Raw genomic sequence first — 15,218 nt, forward strand, 5'->3', positions numbered from 1 at the left:
GGGTATTAGTGACTGGTACTGTATGAGAACATTGTGGCTGGCACTGTATATCGGGTATTAGTGACTGGTATTGTATGAGAACATTGTGGCTGACACTGTATATCGGGTATTAGTGACTGGTACTGTATGGGAACATTGTGTCTGGCACTGTATATCGGGTATTAGTGACTGGTACTGTATGAGAACATTGTGGCTGGCACTGTATATCGGGTATTAGTGACTGGTATTGTATGAGAACATTGTGGCTGACACTGTATATCGGGTATTAGTGACTGGTACTGTATGAGAACATTGTGTCTGGCACTGTATATCGGGTATTAGTGACTGGTACTGTATGAGAACATTGTGGCTGACACTGTATATCGGGTATTAGTGACTGGTACTGTATGGGAACATTGTGGCTGGCACTGTATATCGGGTATTAGTGACTGGTACTGTATGAGAACATTGTGGCTGGCACTGTATATCGGGTATTAGTGACTGGTATTGTATGAGAACATTGTGGCTGACACTGTATATCCGGTATTAGTGACTGGTACTGTATGAGAACATTGTGTCTGGCACTGTATATCGGGTATTAGTGACTGGTACTGTATGAGAACATTGTGGCTGGCACTGTATATCGGGTATTAGTGACTGGTACTATATGGGAACATTGTGGCTGGCACTGTATATCGGGTATTAGTGACTGGTACTGTATGAGAACATTGTGTCTGGCACTGTATATCGGGTATTAGTGACTGGTACTGTATGAGAACATTGTGGCTGACACTGTATATCGGGTATTAGTGACTGGTACTGTATGGGAACATTGTGGCTGGCACTGTATATCGGGTATTAGTGACTGGTACTGTATGAGAACAATGTGGCTGGCACTGTATATCGGGTATTAGTGACTGGTACTATATGGGAACATTGTGGCTGGCACTGTATATCGGGTATTAGTGACTGGTACTGTATGAGAACATTGTGTCTGGCACTGTATATCGGGTATTAGTGACTAGTACTGTATGAGAACATTGTGGCTGGCACTGTATATCGGGTATTAGTGACTGGTACTGTATGAGAACATTGTGTCTGGCACTGTATATCGGGTATTAGTGACTGGTACTGTATGAGAACATTGTGGCTGACACTGTATATCGGGTATTAGTGACTGGTACTGTATGAGAACATTGTGGCTGGCACTGTATATCGGGTATTAGTGACTGGTATTGTATGAGAACATTGTGGCTGACACTGTATATCGGGTATTAGTGACTGGTACTGTATGAGAACATTGTGTCTGGCACTGTATATCGGGTATTAGTGACTGGTACTGTATGAGAACATTGTGGCTGACACTGTATATCGGGTATTAGTGACTGGTATTGTATGAGAACATTGTGCCTGGCACTGTATATCGGGTATTAGTGACTGGTATTGTATGGGAACATTGTGGCTGGCACTGTATATCGGGTATTAGTGACTGGTACTGTATATCGGGTATTAGTGACTGGTATTGTATGGGAACATTGTGGCTGACACTGTATATCGGGTATTAGTGACTGGTACTGTATGAGAACATTGTGCCTGGCACTGTATATCTGGTATTAGTGACTGGTACTGTATGGGAACATTGTGGCTGACACTGTATATCAGGTATTAGTGACTGGTACTGTATGAGAACATTGTGGCTGGCACTGTATATCGGGTATTAGTGACTGGTATTGTATGAGAACATTGTGGCTGACACTGTATATCGGGTATTAGTGACTGGTACTATATGGGAACATTATGGCTGACACTGTATATCGGGTATTAGTGACTGGTACTGTATGGGAACATTGTGGCTGACACTGTATATCGGGTATTAGTGACTGGTATTGTATGAGAACATTGTGGCTGACACTGTATATCGGGTATTAGTGACTGGTATTGTATGAGAACATTGTGCCTGGCACTGTATATCGGGTATTAGTGACTGGTACTGTATGGGAACATTGTGGCTGACACTATATATCAGGTATTAGTGACTGGTATTGTATGAGAACATTGTGGCTGACACTATATATCAGGTATTAGTGACTGGTATTGTATGAGAACATTGTGGCTGACACTGTATATCAGGTATTAGTGACTGGTATTGTATGAGAACATTGTGGCTGACACTGTATATCGGGTATTAGTGACTGGTATTGTATGAGAACATTGTGCCTGGCACTGTATATCGGGTATTAGTGACTGGTACTGTATGGGAACATTGTGGCTGACACTATATATCGGGTATTAGTGACTGGTATTGTATGAGAACATTGTGGCTGACACTATATATCAGGTATTAGTGACTGGTATTGTATGAGAACATTGTGGCTGACACTGTATATCGGGTATTAGTGACTGGTATTGTATGAGAACATTGTGGCTGACACTGTATATCGGGTATTAGTGACTGGTATTGTATGAGAACATTGTGCCTGGCACTGTATATCGGGTATTAGTGACTGGTACTGTATGGGAACATTGTGGCTGACACTATATATCGGGTATTAGTGACTGGTATTGTATGAGAACATTGTGGCTGACACTATATATCAGGTATTAGTGACTGGTATTGTATGAGAACATTGTGGCTGACACTGTATATCGGGTATTAGTGACTGGTATTGTATGAGAACATTGTGGCTGACACTGTATATCGGGTATTAGTGACTGGTATTGTATGAGAACATTGTGGCTGACACTGTATATCTGGTATTAGTGACTGGTACTGTATGAGAACATTGTGCCTGGCACTGTATATCGGGTATTAGTGACTGGTACTGTATGAGAACATTGTGGCTGGCACTGTATATCAGGTATTAGTGACTGGTATTGTATGAGAACATTGTGGCTGACACTGTATATCGGGTATTAGTGACTGGTATTGTATGAGAACATTGTGTCTGACACTGTATATCGGGTATTAGTGACTGGTACTATATGGGAACATTGTGGCTGACACTGTATATCGGGTATTAGTGACTGGTACTGTATGGGAACATTGTGGTTGACACTGTATATCGGGTATTAGTGACTGGTACTATATGGGAACATTGTGGCTGACACTGTATATCGGGTGTTAGTGACTGGTACTGTATGAAAACATTGTGCCTGGCACTGTATATCGGGTATTAGTGACTGGTACTATATGGGAACATTGTGTCTGGCACTGTATATCGAGTATTAGTGACTGGTATTGTATGAGAACATTGTGGCTGACACTGTATATCGGGTATTAGTGACTGGTACTATATGGGAACATTGTGGCTGACACTGTATATCGGGTATTAGTGACTGGTACTGTATGGGAACATTGTGCCTGGCACTGTATATCGGGTATTAGTGACTGGTACTGTATGGGAACATTATGGCTGACACTGTATATCAGGTATTAGTGACTGGTACTGTATGGGAACATTGTGTCTGGCACTGTATATCGGGTATTAGTGACTGGTACTGTATGAGAACATTGTGGCTGGCACTGTATATCGGGTATTAGTGACTGGTATTGTATGAGAACATTGTGGCTGACACTGTATATCGGGTATTAGTGACTGGTACTGTATGAGAACATTGTGTCTGGCACTGTATATCGGGTATTAGTGACTGGTACTGTATGAGAACATTGTGGCTGACACTGTATATCGGGTATTAGTGACTGGTACTGTATGGGAACATTGTGGCTGGCACTGTATATCGGGTATTAGTGACTGGTACTGTATGAGAACATTGTGGCTGGCACTGTATATCGGGTATTAGTGACTGGTATTGTATGAGAACATTGTGGCTGACACTGTATATCCGGTATTAGTGACTGGTACTGTATGAGAACATTGTGTCTGGCACTGTATATCGGGTATTAGTGACTGGTACTGTATGAGAACATTGTGGCTGGCACTGTATATCGGGTATTAGTGACTGGTACTATATGGGAACATTGTGGCTGGCACTGTATATCGGGTATTAGTGACTGGTACTGTATGAGAACATTGTGTCTGGCACTGTATATCGGGTATTAGTGACTGGTACTGTATGAGAACATTGTGGCTGACACTGTATATCGGGTATTAGTGACTGGTACTGTATGGGAACATTGTGGCTGGCACTGTATATCGGGTATTAGTGACTGGTACTGTATGAGAACAATGTGGCTGGCACTGTATATCGGGTATTAGTGACTGGTACTATATGGGAACATTGTGGCTGGCACTGTATATCGGGTATTAGTGACTGGTACTGTATGAGAACATTGTGTCTGGCACTGTATATCGGGTATTAGTGACTAGTACTGTATGAGAACATTGTGGCTGGCACTGTATATCGGGTATTAGTGACTGGTACTGTATGAGAACATTGTGTCTGGCACTGTATATCGGGTATTAGTGACTGGTACTGTATGAGAACATTGTGGCTGACACTGTATATCGGGTATTAGTGACTGGTACTGTATGAGAACATTGTGGCTGGCACTGTATATCGGGTATTAGTGACTGGTATTGTATGAGAACATTGTGGCTGACACTGTATATCGGGTATTAGTGACTGGTACTGTATGAGAACATTGTGTCTGGCACTGTATATCGGGTATTAGTGACTGGTACTGTATGAGAACATTGTGGCTGACACTGTATATCGGGTATTAGTGACTGGTATTGTATGAGAACATTGTGCCTGGCACTGTATATCGGGTATTAGTGACTGGTATTGTATGGGAACATTGTGGCTGGCACTGTATATCGGGTATTAGTGACTGGTACTGTATATCGGGTATTAGTGACTGGTATTGTATGGGAACATTGTGGCTGACACTGTATATCGGGTATTAGTGACTGGTACTGTATGAGAACATTGTGCCTGGCACTGTATATCTGGTATTAGTGACTGGTACTGTATGGGAACATTGTGGCTGACACTGTATATCAGGTATTAGTGACTGGTACTGTATGAGAACATTGTGGCTGGCACTGTATATCGGGTATTAGTGACTGGTATTGTATGAGAACATTGTGGCTGACACTGTATATCGGGTATTAGTGACTGGTACTATATGGGAACATTATGGCTGACACTGTATATCGGGTATTAGTGACTGGTACTGTATGGGAACATTGTGGCTGACACTGTATATCGGGTATTAGTGACTGGTATTGTATGAGAACATTGTGGCTGACACTGTATATCGGGTATTAGTGACTGGTATTGTATGAGAACATTGTGCCTGGCACTGTATATCGGGTATTAGTGACTGGTACTGTATGGGAACATTGTGGCTGACACTATATATCAGGTATTAGTGACTGGTATTGTATGAGAACATTGTGGCTGACACTATATATCAGGTATTAGTGACTGGTATTGTATGAGAACATTGTGGCTGACACTGTATATCAGGTATTAGTGACTGGTATTGTATGAGAACATTGTGGCTGACACTGTATATCGGGTATTAGTGACTGGTATTGTATGAGAACATTGTGCCTGGCACTGTATATCGGGTATTAGTGACTGGTACTGTATGGGAACATTGTGGCTGACACTATATATCGGGTATTAGTGACTGGTATTGTATGAGAACATTGTGGCTGACACTATATATCAGGTATTAGTGACTGGTATTGTATGAGAACATTGTGGCTGACACTGTATATCGGGTATTAGTGACTGGTATTGTATGAGAACATTGTGGCTGACACTGTATATCGGGTATTAGTGACTGGTATTGTATGAGAACATTGTGCCTGGCACTGTATATCGGGTATTAGTGACTGGTACTGTATGGGAACATTGTGGCTGACACTATATATCGGGTATTAGTGACTGGTATTGTATGAGAACATTGTGGCTGACACTATATATCAGGTATTAGTGACTGGTATTGTATGAGAACATTGTGGCTGACACTGTATATCGGGTATTAGTGACTGGTATTGTATGAGAACATTGTGGCTGACACTGTATATCGGGTATTAGTGACTGGTATTGTATGAGAACATTGTGGCTGACACTGTATATCTGGTATTAGTGACTGGTACTGTATGAGAACATTGTGCCTGGCACTGTATATCGGGTATTAGTGACTGGTACTGTATGAGAACATTGTGGCTGGCACTGTATATCAGGTATTAGTGACTGGTATTGTATGAGAACATTGTGGCTGACACTGTATATCGGGTATTAGTGACTGGTATTGTATGAGAACATTGTGTCTGACACTGTATATCGGGTATTAGTGACTGGTACTATATGGGAACATTGTGGCTGACACTGTATATCGGGTATTAGTGACTGGTACTGTATGGGAACATTGTGGTTGACACTGTATATCGGGTATTAGTGACTGGTACTATATGGGAACATTGTGGCTGACACTGTATATCGGGTGTTAGTGACTGGTACTGTATGAAAACATTGTGCCTGGCACTGTATATCGGGTATTAGTGACTGGTACTATATGGGAACATTGTGTCTGGCACTGTATATCGAGTATTAGTGACTGGTATTGTATGAGAACATTGTGGCTGACACTGTATATCGGGTATTAGTGACTGGTACTATATGGGAACATTGTGGCTGACACTGTATATCGGGTATTAGTGACTGGTACTGTATGGGAACATTGTGCCTGGCACTGTATATCGGGTATTAGTGACTGGTACTGTATGGGAACATTATGGCTGACACTGTATATCAGGTATTAGTGACTGGTACTGTATGAGAACATTGTGGCTGACACTGTATATCGGGTATTACTGACTGGTACTGTATGGGAACATTGTGGTTGACACTGTATATCGGGTGTTAGTGACTGGTACTATATGGGAACATTGTGGCTGACACTGTATATCGGATGTTAGTGACTGATACTGCATGACACTGTATATCGGGTATTAGTGACTGGTACTATATGGGAACATTGGGGCTGACACTGTATATCGGGTATTAGTGACTGGTACTGTATGAGAACATTGTGGCTGACACTGTATATCGGGTATTAGTGACTGGTACTGTATGGGAACATTGTGCCTGGCACTGTATATCGGGTATTAGTGACTGGTACTGTATGGGAACATTATGGCTGACACTGTATATCAGGTATTAGTGACTGGTACTGTATGAGAACATTGTGGCTGACACTGTATATCGGGTATTACTGACTGGTACTGTATGGGAACATTGTGGCTGACACTGTATATCGGGTATTAGTGACTGGTACTGTATGGGAACATTGTGGTTGACACTGTATATCGGGTGTTAGTGACTGGTACTGTATGAGAACATTGTGGCTGACACTGTATATCGTGTATTAGTGACTGGTACTGTATGGGAACATTGTGCCTGGCACTGTATATCGGGTATTAGTGACTGGTACTGTATGGGAACATTATGGCTGACACTGTATATCAGGTATTAGTGACTGGTACTGTATGAGAACATTGTGGCTGACACTGTATATCGGGTATTACTGACTGGTACTGTATGGGAACATTGTGGCTGACACTGTATATCGGGTATTACTGACTGGTACTGTATGGGAACATTGTGGCTGACACTGTATATCGGGTATTAGTGACTGGTACTGTATGGGAACATTATGGCTGACACTGTATATCAGGTATTAGTGACTGGTACTGTATGAGAACATTGTGGCTGACACTGTATATCGGGTATTACTGACTGGTACTGTATGGGAACATTGTGGCTGACACTGTATATCGGGTATTACTGACTGGTACTGTATGGGAACATTGTGGCTGACACTGTATATCGGGTATTAGTGACTGGTACTGTATGGGAACATTGTGGTTGACACTGTATATCGGGTGTTAGTGACTGGTACTATATGGGAACATTGTGGCTGACACTGTATATCGGATGTTAGTGACTGATACTGCATGACACTGTATATCGGGTATTAGTGACTGGTACTATATGAGAACATTGTGTCTGACACTGTATATCGGGTATTAGTGACTGGTACTCTATGATAACTTTGTGCCAGGCACTGTATGTAGGGTATTTTTTGGTTGGCACTGTAATACACATCTCCTTTTTCAAGACTGATGCATGTCTTTAAAATGAGGTTCTGCAGCAGCTGAGGTGTAATAAAAGAAATAATATACCCCTCACTCAATTGTAAATTATACAGATATTAGGAGTCCCCTCGACACTGGTCCGGAGTTGGGTGGGGGGCATTATCCTGTATATAATGAGATTAATCTGTTCTCCCCCCCCATCCTGTCGTCGTTACTTGGTGTTTCTGTTCCGAAAACCGCAGATTTCCTGTGGACGTCGCTGATGCTCGCAAAAGGTCGACAAACATCTGTTCCTCTGGATAGTGCGCAATTCGTGAGCCGATGACCTCGCCGCCATCACAAATCATCAGTGGAGAAAACCGAGAATATTCGGAAGTGGGGAGGACACTGCGAGGTTTCCGGGACCCTCTGTTCTTATCTAGAAATCATTTAGAGGGGAGTTTATGTTTTTCTATAAATAAAACGTAGTTATTGTATAAATGAAACGTTCTGTAACCTTTTAATAGACTGTGTTTCAGTTTCTCACATTTTCCAGATTTCTGATTGCTGTCAGTGAATTGGGACATTCTAGTATTAGACCAGGAAAGGTTTGCAGCCTATGGATATAAACATCTCACAGATGAGGGTTTGTTACAGTTGTATCCAGTCTAGACAATCCTCTGTGCACTAACCACATCAGAACCACAAATCTTACTACTGTCCTGATATTTTGTTACGATGTATCAGACTGATTGATTAGACTAGATACAATGTAACAAACCCTCAGCTTTGAGCAGGACTAGGTTCTGATTGGTTGTCAGCCTCTGGATGTAAATTGCACAGTGATCAATCTTTATTTACATAAGACTGGAGAAGTCCTTTATACAGTCCGATATACAGTCCGATATACAGTTCCTGATACAGTCTTCATATTATTTCACGATGTGTTTGTTACACTTTTATATATCATGCTCTGCAGTACTGCACACTATAAGGGCATGTTCAAACGTGGCAGATTTTTGGTACGGATTCTTCACCAAAAGTCCACAAAAAATTGACAAAACATCATTCACACATAGCAGTTTTCTCCACTGCGGATTTGAGGACATGCAAAGAATTTTCACAATCCGCAGCACAGGAAGAAGGGGTCAAAAACATCACCAATCACCAACAATAATAGAATCACAGCACTGAACACCTCGTTAAAGGGTCCGTCCATAATTAGAAAAAAAATAAATAAATCCAGGACAGTGCCACTCTTGTCCGTGGCCGTGTCTAGTATTGCAGTATTCAAGTGAATGGGGTTAAGATGCAATACCAGACACAACCATGAATAAGAGTGGCGCTGTTCTGGAAACAAAGAAGAACCCTTCTTACAATCCTGGATGACCCCTCTAATTGTATTTGCCTCATGTTATTATTTCAGTGACAGAACAAAGCGCAAATCTTATACAGAGCAATATTTTATTCGTGGCGGAGGTGACTTTCTGGTACAGTGGAGACAGAAGCAGATTCATTCAGTGGTACAGAAATTCTCGAACATCGGCTCTGGGTCGTATTTCATGGATTTCCCCATTGCTCAGGTGCGTACGTGGAAATTTTGTAATTTCTATATTTCATCTCTACCCATATCTCCATGTTGTTTTTAGAGCTGCCGAAGTGGGATTCTCTCATACAGAGTGGCCCTCCGTTGTGGCACATAGAGTGGGGTCTCTAGCTGGGGGGACTCCCTTCAATGACGTCCATAATAGGGCACATGGACAGGGATTGTCTTGATGTCCCTTTAACCTAAAACCGAAAAAATCCCTTTGAGCTTTTTATAGACCTTAGACTGTTAAGGACAATACTCTGAAATTATGGCCTTACTCCTATTTGGCGACTCAAAAACCGTTCATTTACGCATTTTTTTTACCCGTCATCGTCATCTTACGGGAGTTTCTCTAGGATTCGCCATTTCAGTCTGTTACCTGCCGTTTTCCTTGCTCGGGTCACTTCCTATTGAGGTCCATAAGGACATTAGTGGGAATAACCTGCAGACATTAGGAGAGAGGGCAAAGGGAGTGCAGACTACGCAGGGTTTGTTTGTAGTCTGTAACCATGGATACACATAGGTCTGCATAGGAGCTGTAGACACAAACGGTAGGAGATATTTTTTTTTATCAAAACTATTTGCAAAGTTGCTTTTATTTTAGGTGCCTTTAAGCAATAAAAAAAAAGGGATTGCAAAAGTGGATATACCCTTGAGGTTTGATTGAAAGGCTTGTCCACTTTGAGGGACCCCTTTCCAAAGAACATGTGGTGTTATTAGAGTGCCCCCCTACCGGCAGCCATATTGGAGAGCTGCTACCGAGAGAGTCCCTCGCTCTTCAGTCCCGTTGCGTTTTACGTGGACAGCCATGGATGAACCATTCCGATAACAGCCGGTCACTCCCTTCATAAACTTCTCATCCAGGGAACGCAGTGGGCGACTATTTGGGGGTCATAGTTAATAATCTTTCTGCCATATATTAAAGGGGATCGAGGTTTCCTAACAGATAAGAGTTCTACTCAGCCCCCCATGATTGTTTCCTGGGACCCTCATTATCCAGGACCCTTCCACCGGACAAGTAGACAAAGCCGATACAGCACATTAATTAAAGACACATTTAGATTGGATGTAGGTCGAATCTATACTGCAACCAATCAGATGCTGTTTAAGCCTTCTGACCAATCATGAAAGGTTACCCTAAATCATGGCACTGGTGACAATCCCCCCTCATCATGGTTTCCAAAAAGTGTTAACTAAGCTATTTTGTTTTTAAGTGGAGTTCCCCTTTAATTCTCAATGGGGTTGTCCAGTCCTATGTAAATAAAACTTGAAGTTCTAATATGCTATGTGTTTAAATTCTTAAAATTCTCTAATTGCTGTCAGTGAATGAGGGCGCCTATTGTTTACATAGAGAGGCTGGAACCGGTAAAGACCTAGTCCTGCTCACACAGCTGATGGGGCCGGTTACAACGTAGCAGTGTAGATAAGAGGGGGTCAGCATGGAGTCTAGGACAGGAGGGAGGTCTGTGCTGCTGTGGAGGATTGTCTGCACTGATACATTGTAACAAACACATTGATCATAATTCCATTACTAGTTTATTAGTAATGGTGACAGAAAGTGACAGGAGCAACAAATGACGTTCTCTAATCCAGTGCCGGCGGCTTCCGCCCAATGACAAAATCATTTATTTATCCGAACTGACCTCATCCCCCCCCCCCCCCCCCTCCGGTCTCCTGGTCAGGTTTTATGCGTTGATTCAGACGCTCTCTCCTTTTCTGTGGTTTAGCTCTAATCATTAGAGCATTGTTTGTTTTTTTCCGTTTTGTATTTGCCAGTAGCGGCACGGACCAGTCAGTTACATGCCGGGCACGGTGCCCAGTCTATGAGCAGTTTATCTCTGCGCCCAGCCGGCTGATATTACACCTCCACCTCGATAGAGTTTCCTGTAGGTTTCTGTGGGCTGACCGCCTCTTTTCCATTTGACTCTCGCTCTTCCTCTTTCGTGTTTTCGGCGCCCGACGTGTCTTTGAACACTTTGGCCTCCACGGACTCTTTCTCCTTTTTCTTCTTGGTGGTGAAGAGTAAATGCGTTTTGTACCTGTAAAGAGAATCAAATGTGAATGAAATAACAATAGAGGGATTGCACCAAGTGGCCCATAGATGAAGGGGCAGATAGAGGGGCCAAAGGACGAAGGGACAGATAGAGGGGCCAAAGGACGAGGGGCAGATAGAGGGGCCAAAGGACGTGGGGACAGATAGAGGGGCCAAAGGATGTGGGGACAGATAGAGGGGCCAAAGGACGAGGGGGCAGATAGAGGGGCCAAAGGACAAGGGGACAGATAGAGGGGCCAAGGGATGAGGGGACAGATAGGGGGGCCAAAGGACGAGGGAGCAGATAGAGGGGACGAAGAGACAGATAGAGGGTCCAAAGGACGAGGGAGCAGATAGAGGGGCCAAAGGTCGAAGAGGCAGATAGAGGGTCCAAAGGACGAGGGGACAGATAGAGGGGCCAAAGGACGAGGGAGCAGATAGAGGGGCCAAAGGTCGAAGAGGCAGATAGAGGGTCCAAAGGACGAGGGGACAGATAGAGGGGCCAAAGGACGAGGTGGCAGATAGAGGGGCCAAAGAACGAGGGGTCAGATAGAGGGGCCAAAGTACGAGGAGACAGATAGAGGGGCCAAAGGACGAGGAGACAGATAGAGGGGCCAAAGGACGAGGGGCAGATAGAGGGGCCAAAGAACGAGGGGCAGATAGAGAGGCCAAAGAACGAGGGGCAGATAGAGAGGCCAAAGAACGAGGGGACAGATAGAGGGGCCAGAGGACAAGGGAGCAGATAGAGGGGCCAAAGGACGAGGAGACAGATAGAGGGGCCAAAGAACGAGGGGCAGACAGAGGGGCCAAAGAACGAGGGGATAGATAGAGGGGCCAAAGGACGAGGAGACAGAGGGGCCAAAGATTGAGGGGACAGATAGAGGGGCCAAAGGACGAGGGAGCAGATAGAGGGGCCAAAGGACGAGGAGACAGAGGGGCCAAAGATTGAGGGGATAGATAGAGGGGCCAAAGGACGAGGAGACAGAGGGGCCAAAGATTGAGGGGACAGATAGAGGGGCCAAAGGACGAGGGGCAGATAGAGGGGCCAAAGAACGAGGGGCAGATAGAGGGACCAAAGAACGAGGGGCAGATAGAGAGGCCAAAGAACGAGGGGATAGATAGAGGGGCCAAAGGACGAGGAGACAGAGGGGCCAAAGATTGAGGGGACAGATAGAGGGGCCAAAGGACGAGGGAGCAGATAGAGGGGCCAAATTGCGAGGGGACAGATAGAGGGGATAAAGGACGAGGGGCAGATAGAGATGCCAAAGAACGAGGGGACAGGTAGAGGGGATAAAGGACGAGGGGACAGATAGAGGGGCCAAAGGACGAGGGGACAGAAAGAGGGGGCAGATAGAGGGGCCAAAGGACGAGGGGACAGATAGAGAGGCCAAAGAACGAGGGGTCAGATAGAGGGGCCAAAGTACGAGGAGACAGATAGAGGGGCCAAAGGACGAGGAGACAGATAGAGGGGCCAAGGAACGAGGGGCAGATAGAGGGGCCAAGGAACGAGGGGCAGATAGAGGGGCCAAAGAACGAGGGGCAGATAGAGAGGCCAAAGAACGAGGGGACAGATAGAGGGGCCAAAGGACAAGGGAGCAGATAGAGGGGCCAAAGGACGAGGGGACAGAGAGGGGCCAAAGCACGAGGGGACAGATAGAGGGGCCAAAAGACGAGGGAGCAGATAGAGGGGCCAAAGGACGAAGGAGCAGATAGAGGGGCCAAGGAACGAGGGGCAGATAGAGGGGCCAAAGAACGAGGGGCAGATAGAGAGGCCAAAGGATGAGGGAGCAGATAGAGGGGCCAAAGGACGAGGGGACAGATAGAGAGGCCAAAGGATGAGGGAGCAGATAAAGGGGCCAAAGAACGAGGGGGCAGATAGAGGGGCCAAAGAACGAGGGGCAGATTGAGAAGCCAAAGAACGAGGGAGCAGATAGAGGGGTCATAGGACGAGGGGGCAGATAGGGGGGCCAAAGGACGATGGGACAGATACAGGGGCCCATGAATGAGGTGGCAGACAGAGGGGCCCATGAATGAGGGGGCAGACAGAGGGGCCCATGGATAAGGGGGAAAACAGAGGTGCCCATGGATGAGGGGGCAGACCGAGGGGCCCATGGATGAGGGGGCAGACAATGGGGCCCATGGATGAGAGGGCAGACAACGGGGCCCATGGATGATAGGGCAAACAGAGGTGCCAATGGATGAGGGGGCAGATAGAGGTGCCCATGGAAAAGGGGGCAGACAGAGGGGCCCATTGAAGATGGGGCAGACAGAGGTGTCCATGGATGAGGGGGCAGGCAGAGGTGCCCACGGATGAGGGGGCAGACAGAGTGACTGAAAACCCATTATGACCTAATAATTCTCACAGCTGGGGATTTGTCACAATTGTATCCATTTTAGATAATCCCTCATGAGATAAACAGCCTGGTCTCCGGACTGATACATTTTACCTGCATTGATACATTGTAACAAACTATCAGGACGAGAGAGGTATTGGAGCTGCTCATGTGTTCAGCTCACAGAGGATTGACTGCACTGGATACAATTGTAACAAATACTCAGCTGTGAAAAGTTTTAGGTCAGGACAGGTTTGATACAGAGCACCAAATCCCCCTGTATATACATAGTTACGTGATAAAGATCTGTCTGGCTGCAGCGACCACTAGGGGGAGCTCAGGAGGTTACTGAAGACATGAACCAATCATCTTTACGTTTGCGCCATAAAGCAATAATCCCTACAACTACCCCCTCCCCACTCTTAAAGTGACAGCACTTGCTGTAACTTTGCTCCAGGGGTGGAACAGCAGAGACCCTCAGAACCCTGTTTGGGAATCATTGTCCTAAGAAAACACGGCGTGATTAGTCCTCTATAATTTTACAGCATTTTTTTTAAGCGGTTTAACTTACTTTTTAATATAGCAAACGGCGAGGACCACGGCCGCCATAAAGAACACCAGCGCCAGTATGAGCAGCGTCGTCGGCAATCCTGTGTACAGTAGAAAAAATGTTATGCATTTTTTGCTTTGCTAATACTGATCTTGGGCTACATCATGTCTTATACTCCAATCACATACAAATCTGCATTCAAAAGTCCTCTGATTTCATGTTGCCATAAGCAGTGCATTGTGGGAGCTCTTATGAACTGTTAGGTCACATGACTGGTAGAAGCAGCGACAACCTGCAATGTGTTCTCAAGAGCAACCAGTAGAATTGTGAATGCAGCTTGTGATGTTACTGTAGTATAAGATGTGATGTAAAAACAGAACTGTAAATACAGCTCTGGATGTGACTGGAGTAGAGAAGATCAGTAGAATATCAGTAAAGTGAAGTATCTGCAGAGTTAATTAAGATTTTATTAAGACGTGTAAAATGTTCTTAAATGTTACACCTTAATTAAAGGGCTTGTCCAGAGTTAGGAGAACATGGCTGCTTTCTTCTACAAACAGCGCCACTCCTGTCCATGGGTTGTGTCTGGTATTGCAGATCAGCTGCATCAAAATGGCTGTAGATGAGTGTCAATACCACACACGACCTATGGACAGGTGTGGCGCTCTTTTTGGAAAAAAGC

At 44.8% G+C, this 15,218-nt stretch overlaps 1 protein-coding gene and 1 long non-coding RNA gene across 7 annotated transcripts in view; one reads left to right on the plus strand and one right to left on the minus strand.

Annotated features, from left to right (window-relative positions):
- The window catches only part of LOC142716993 (uncharacterized), a 46,463-nt gene that overhangs the window by 1,527 nt on the left and 29,718 nt on the right, over window positions 1-15,218 (plus strand). For all 5 annotated transcript variants that reach the window (XR_012871692.1, XR_012871690.1, XR_012871688.1 and 2 more), the window contains exon 2: window positions 8,297-9,616. This is a non-coding gene — a long non-coding RNA (uncharacterized LOC142716993). The remainder of the gene's footprint in view (window positions 1-8,296; window positions 9,617-15,218) is intronic.
- Window positions 11,139-15,218, minus strand: part of LYVE1 (lymphatic vessel endothelial hyaluronan receptor 1) — a 15,798-nt gene continuing 11,718 nt past the window's right edge. For both annotated transcript variants that reach the window (XM_075848718.1, XM_075848719.1), the window contains exons 5-6: window positions 14,558-14,636; window positions 11,139-11,660 (exon numbers count right to left, since the gene is read on the minus strand). In XM_075848718.1, coding sequence (XP_075704833.1) covers window positions 11,480-11,660; window positions 14,558-14,636 — 260 coding nt within the window. In that variant the 3' untranslated portion in view covers window positions 11,139-11,479. The remainder of the gene's footprint in view (window positions 11,661-14,557; window positions 14,637-15,218) is intronic.

This window comes from Rhinoderma darwinii, unplaced genomic scaffold, assembly GCF_050947455.1.
Source record: "Rhinoderma darwinii isolate aRhiDar2 unplaced genomic scaffold, aRhiDar2.hap1 Scaffold_4522, whole genome shotgun sequence".
Classification (NCBI taxonomy): domain Eukaryota; kingdom Metazoa; phylum Chordata; class Amphibia; order Anura; family Rhinodermatidae; genus Rhinoderma; species Rhinoderma darwinii.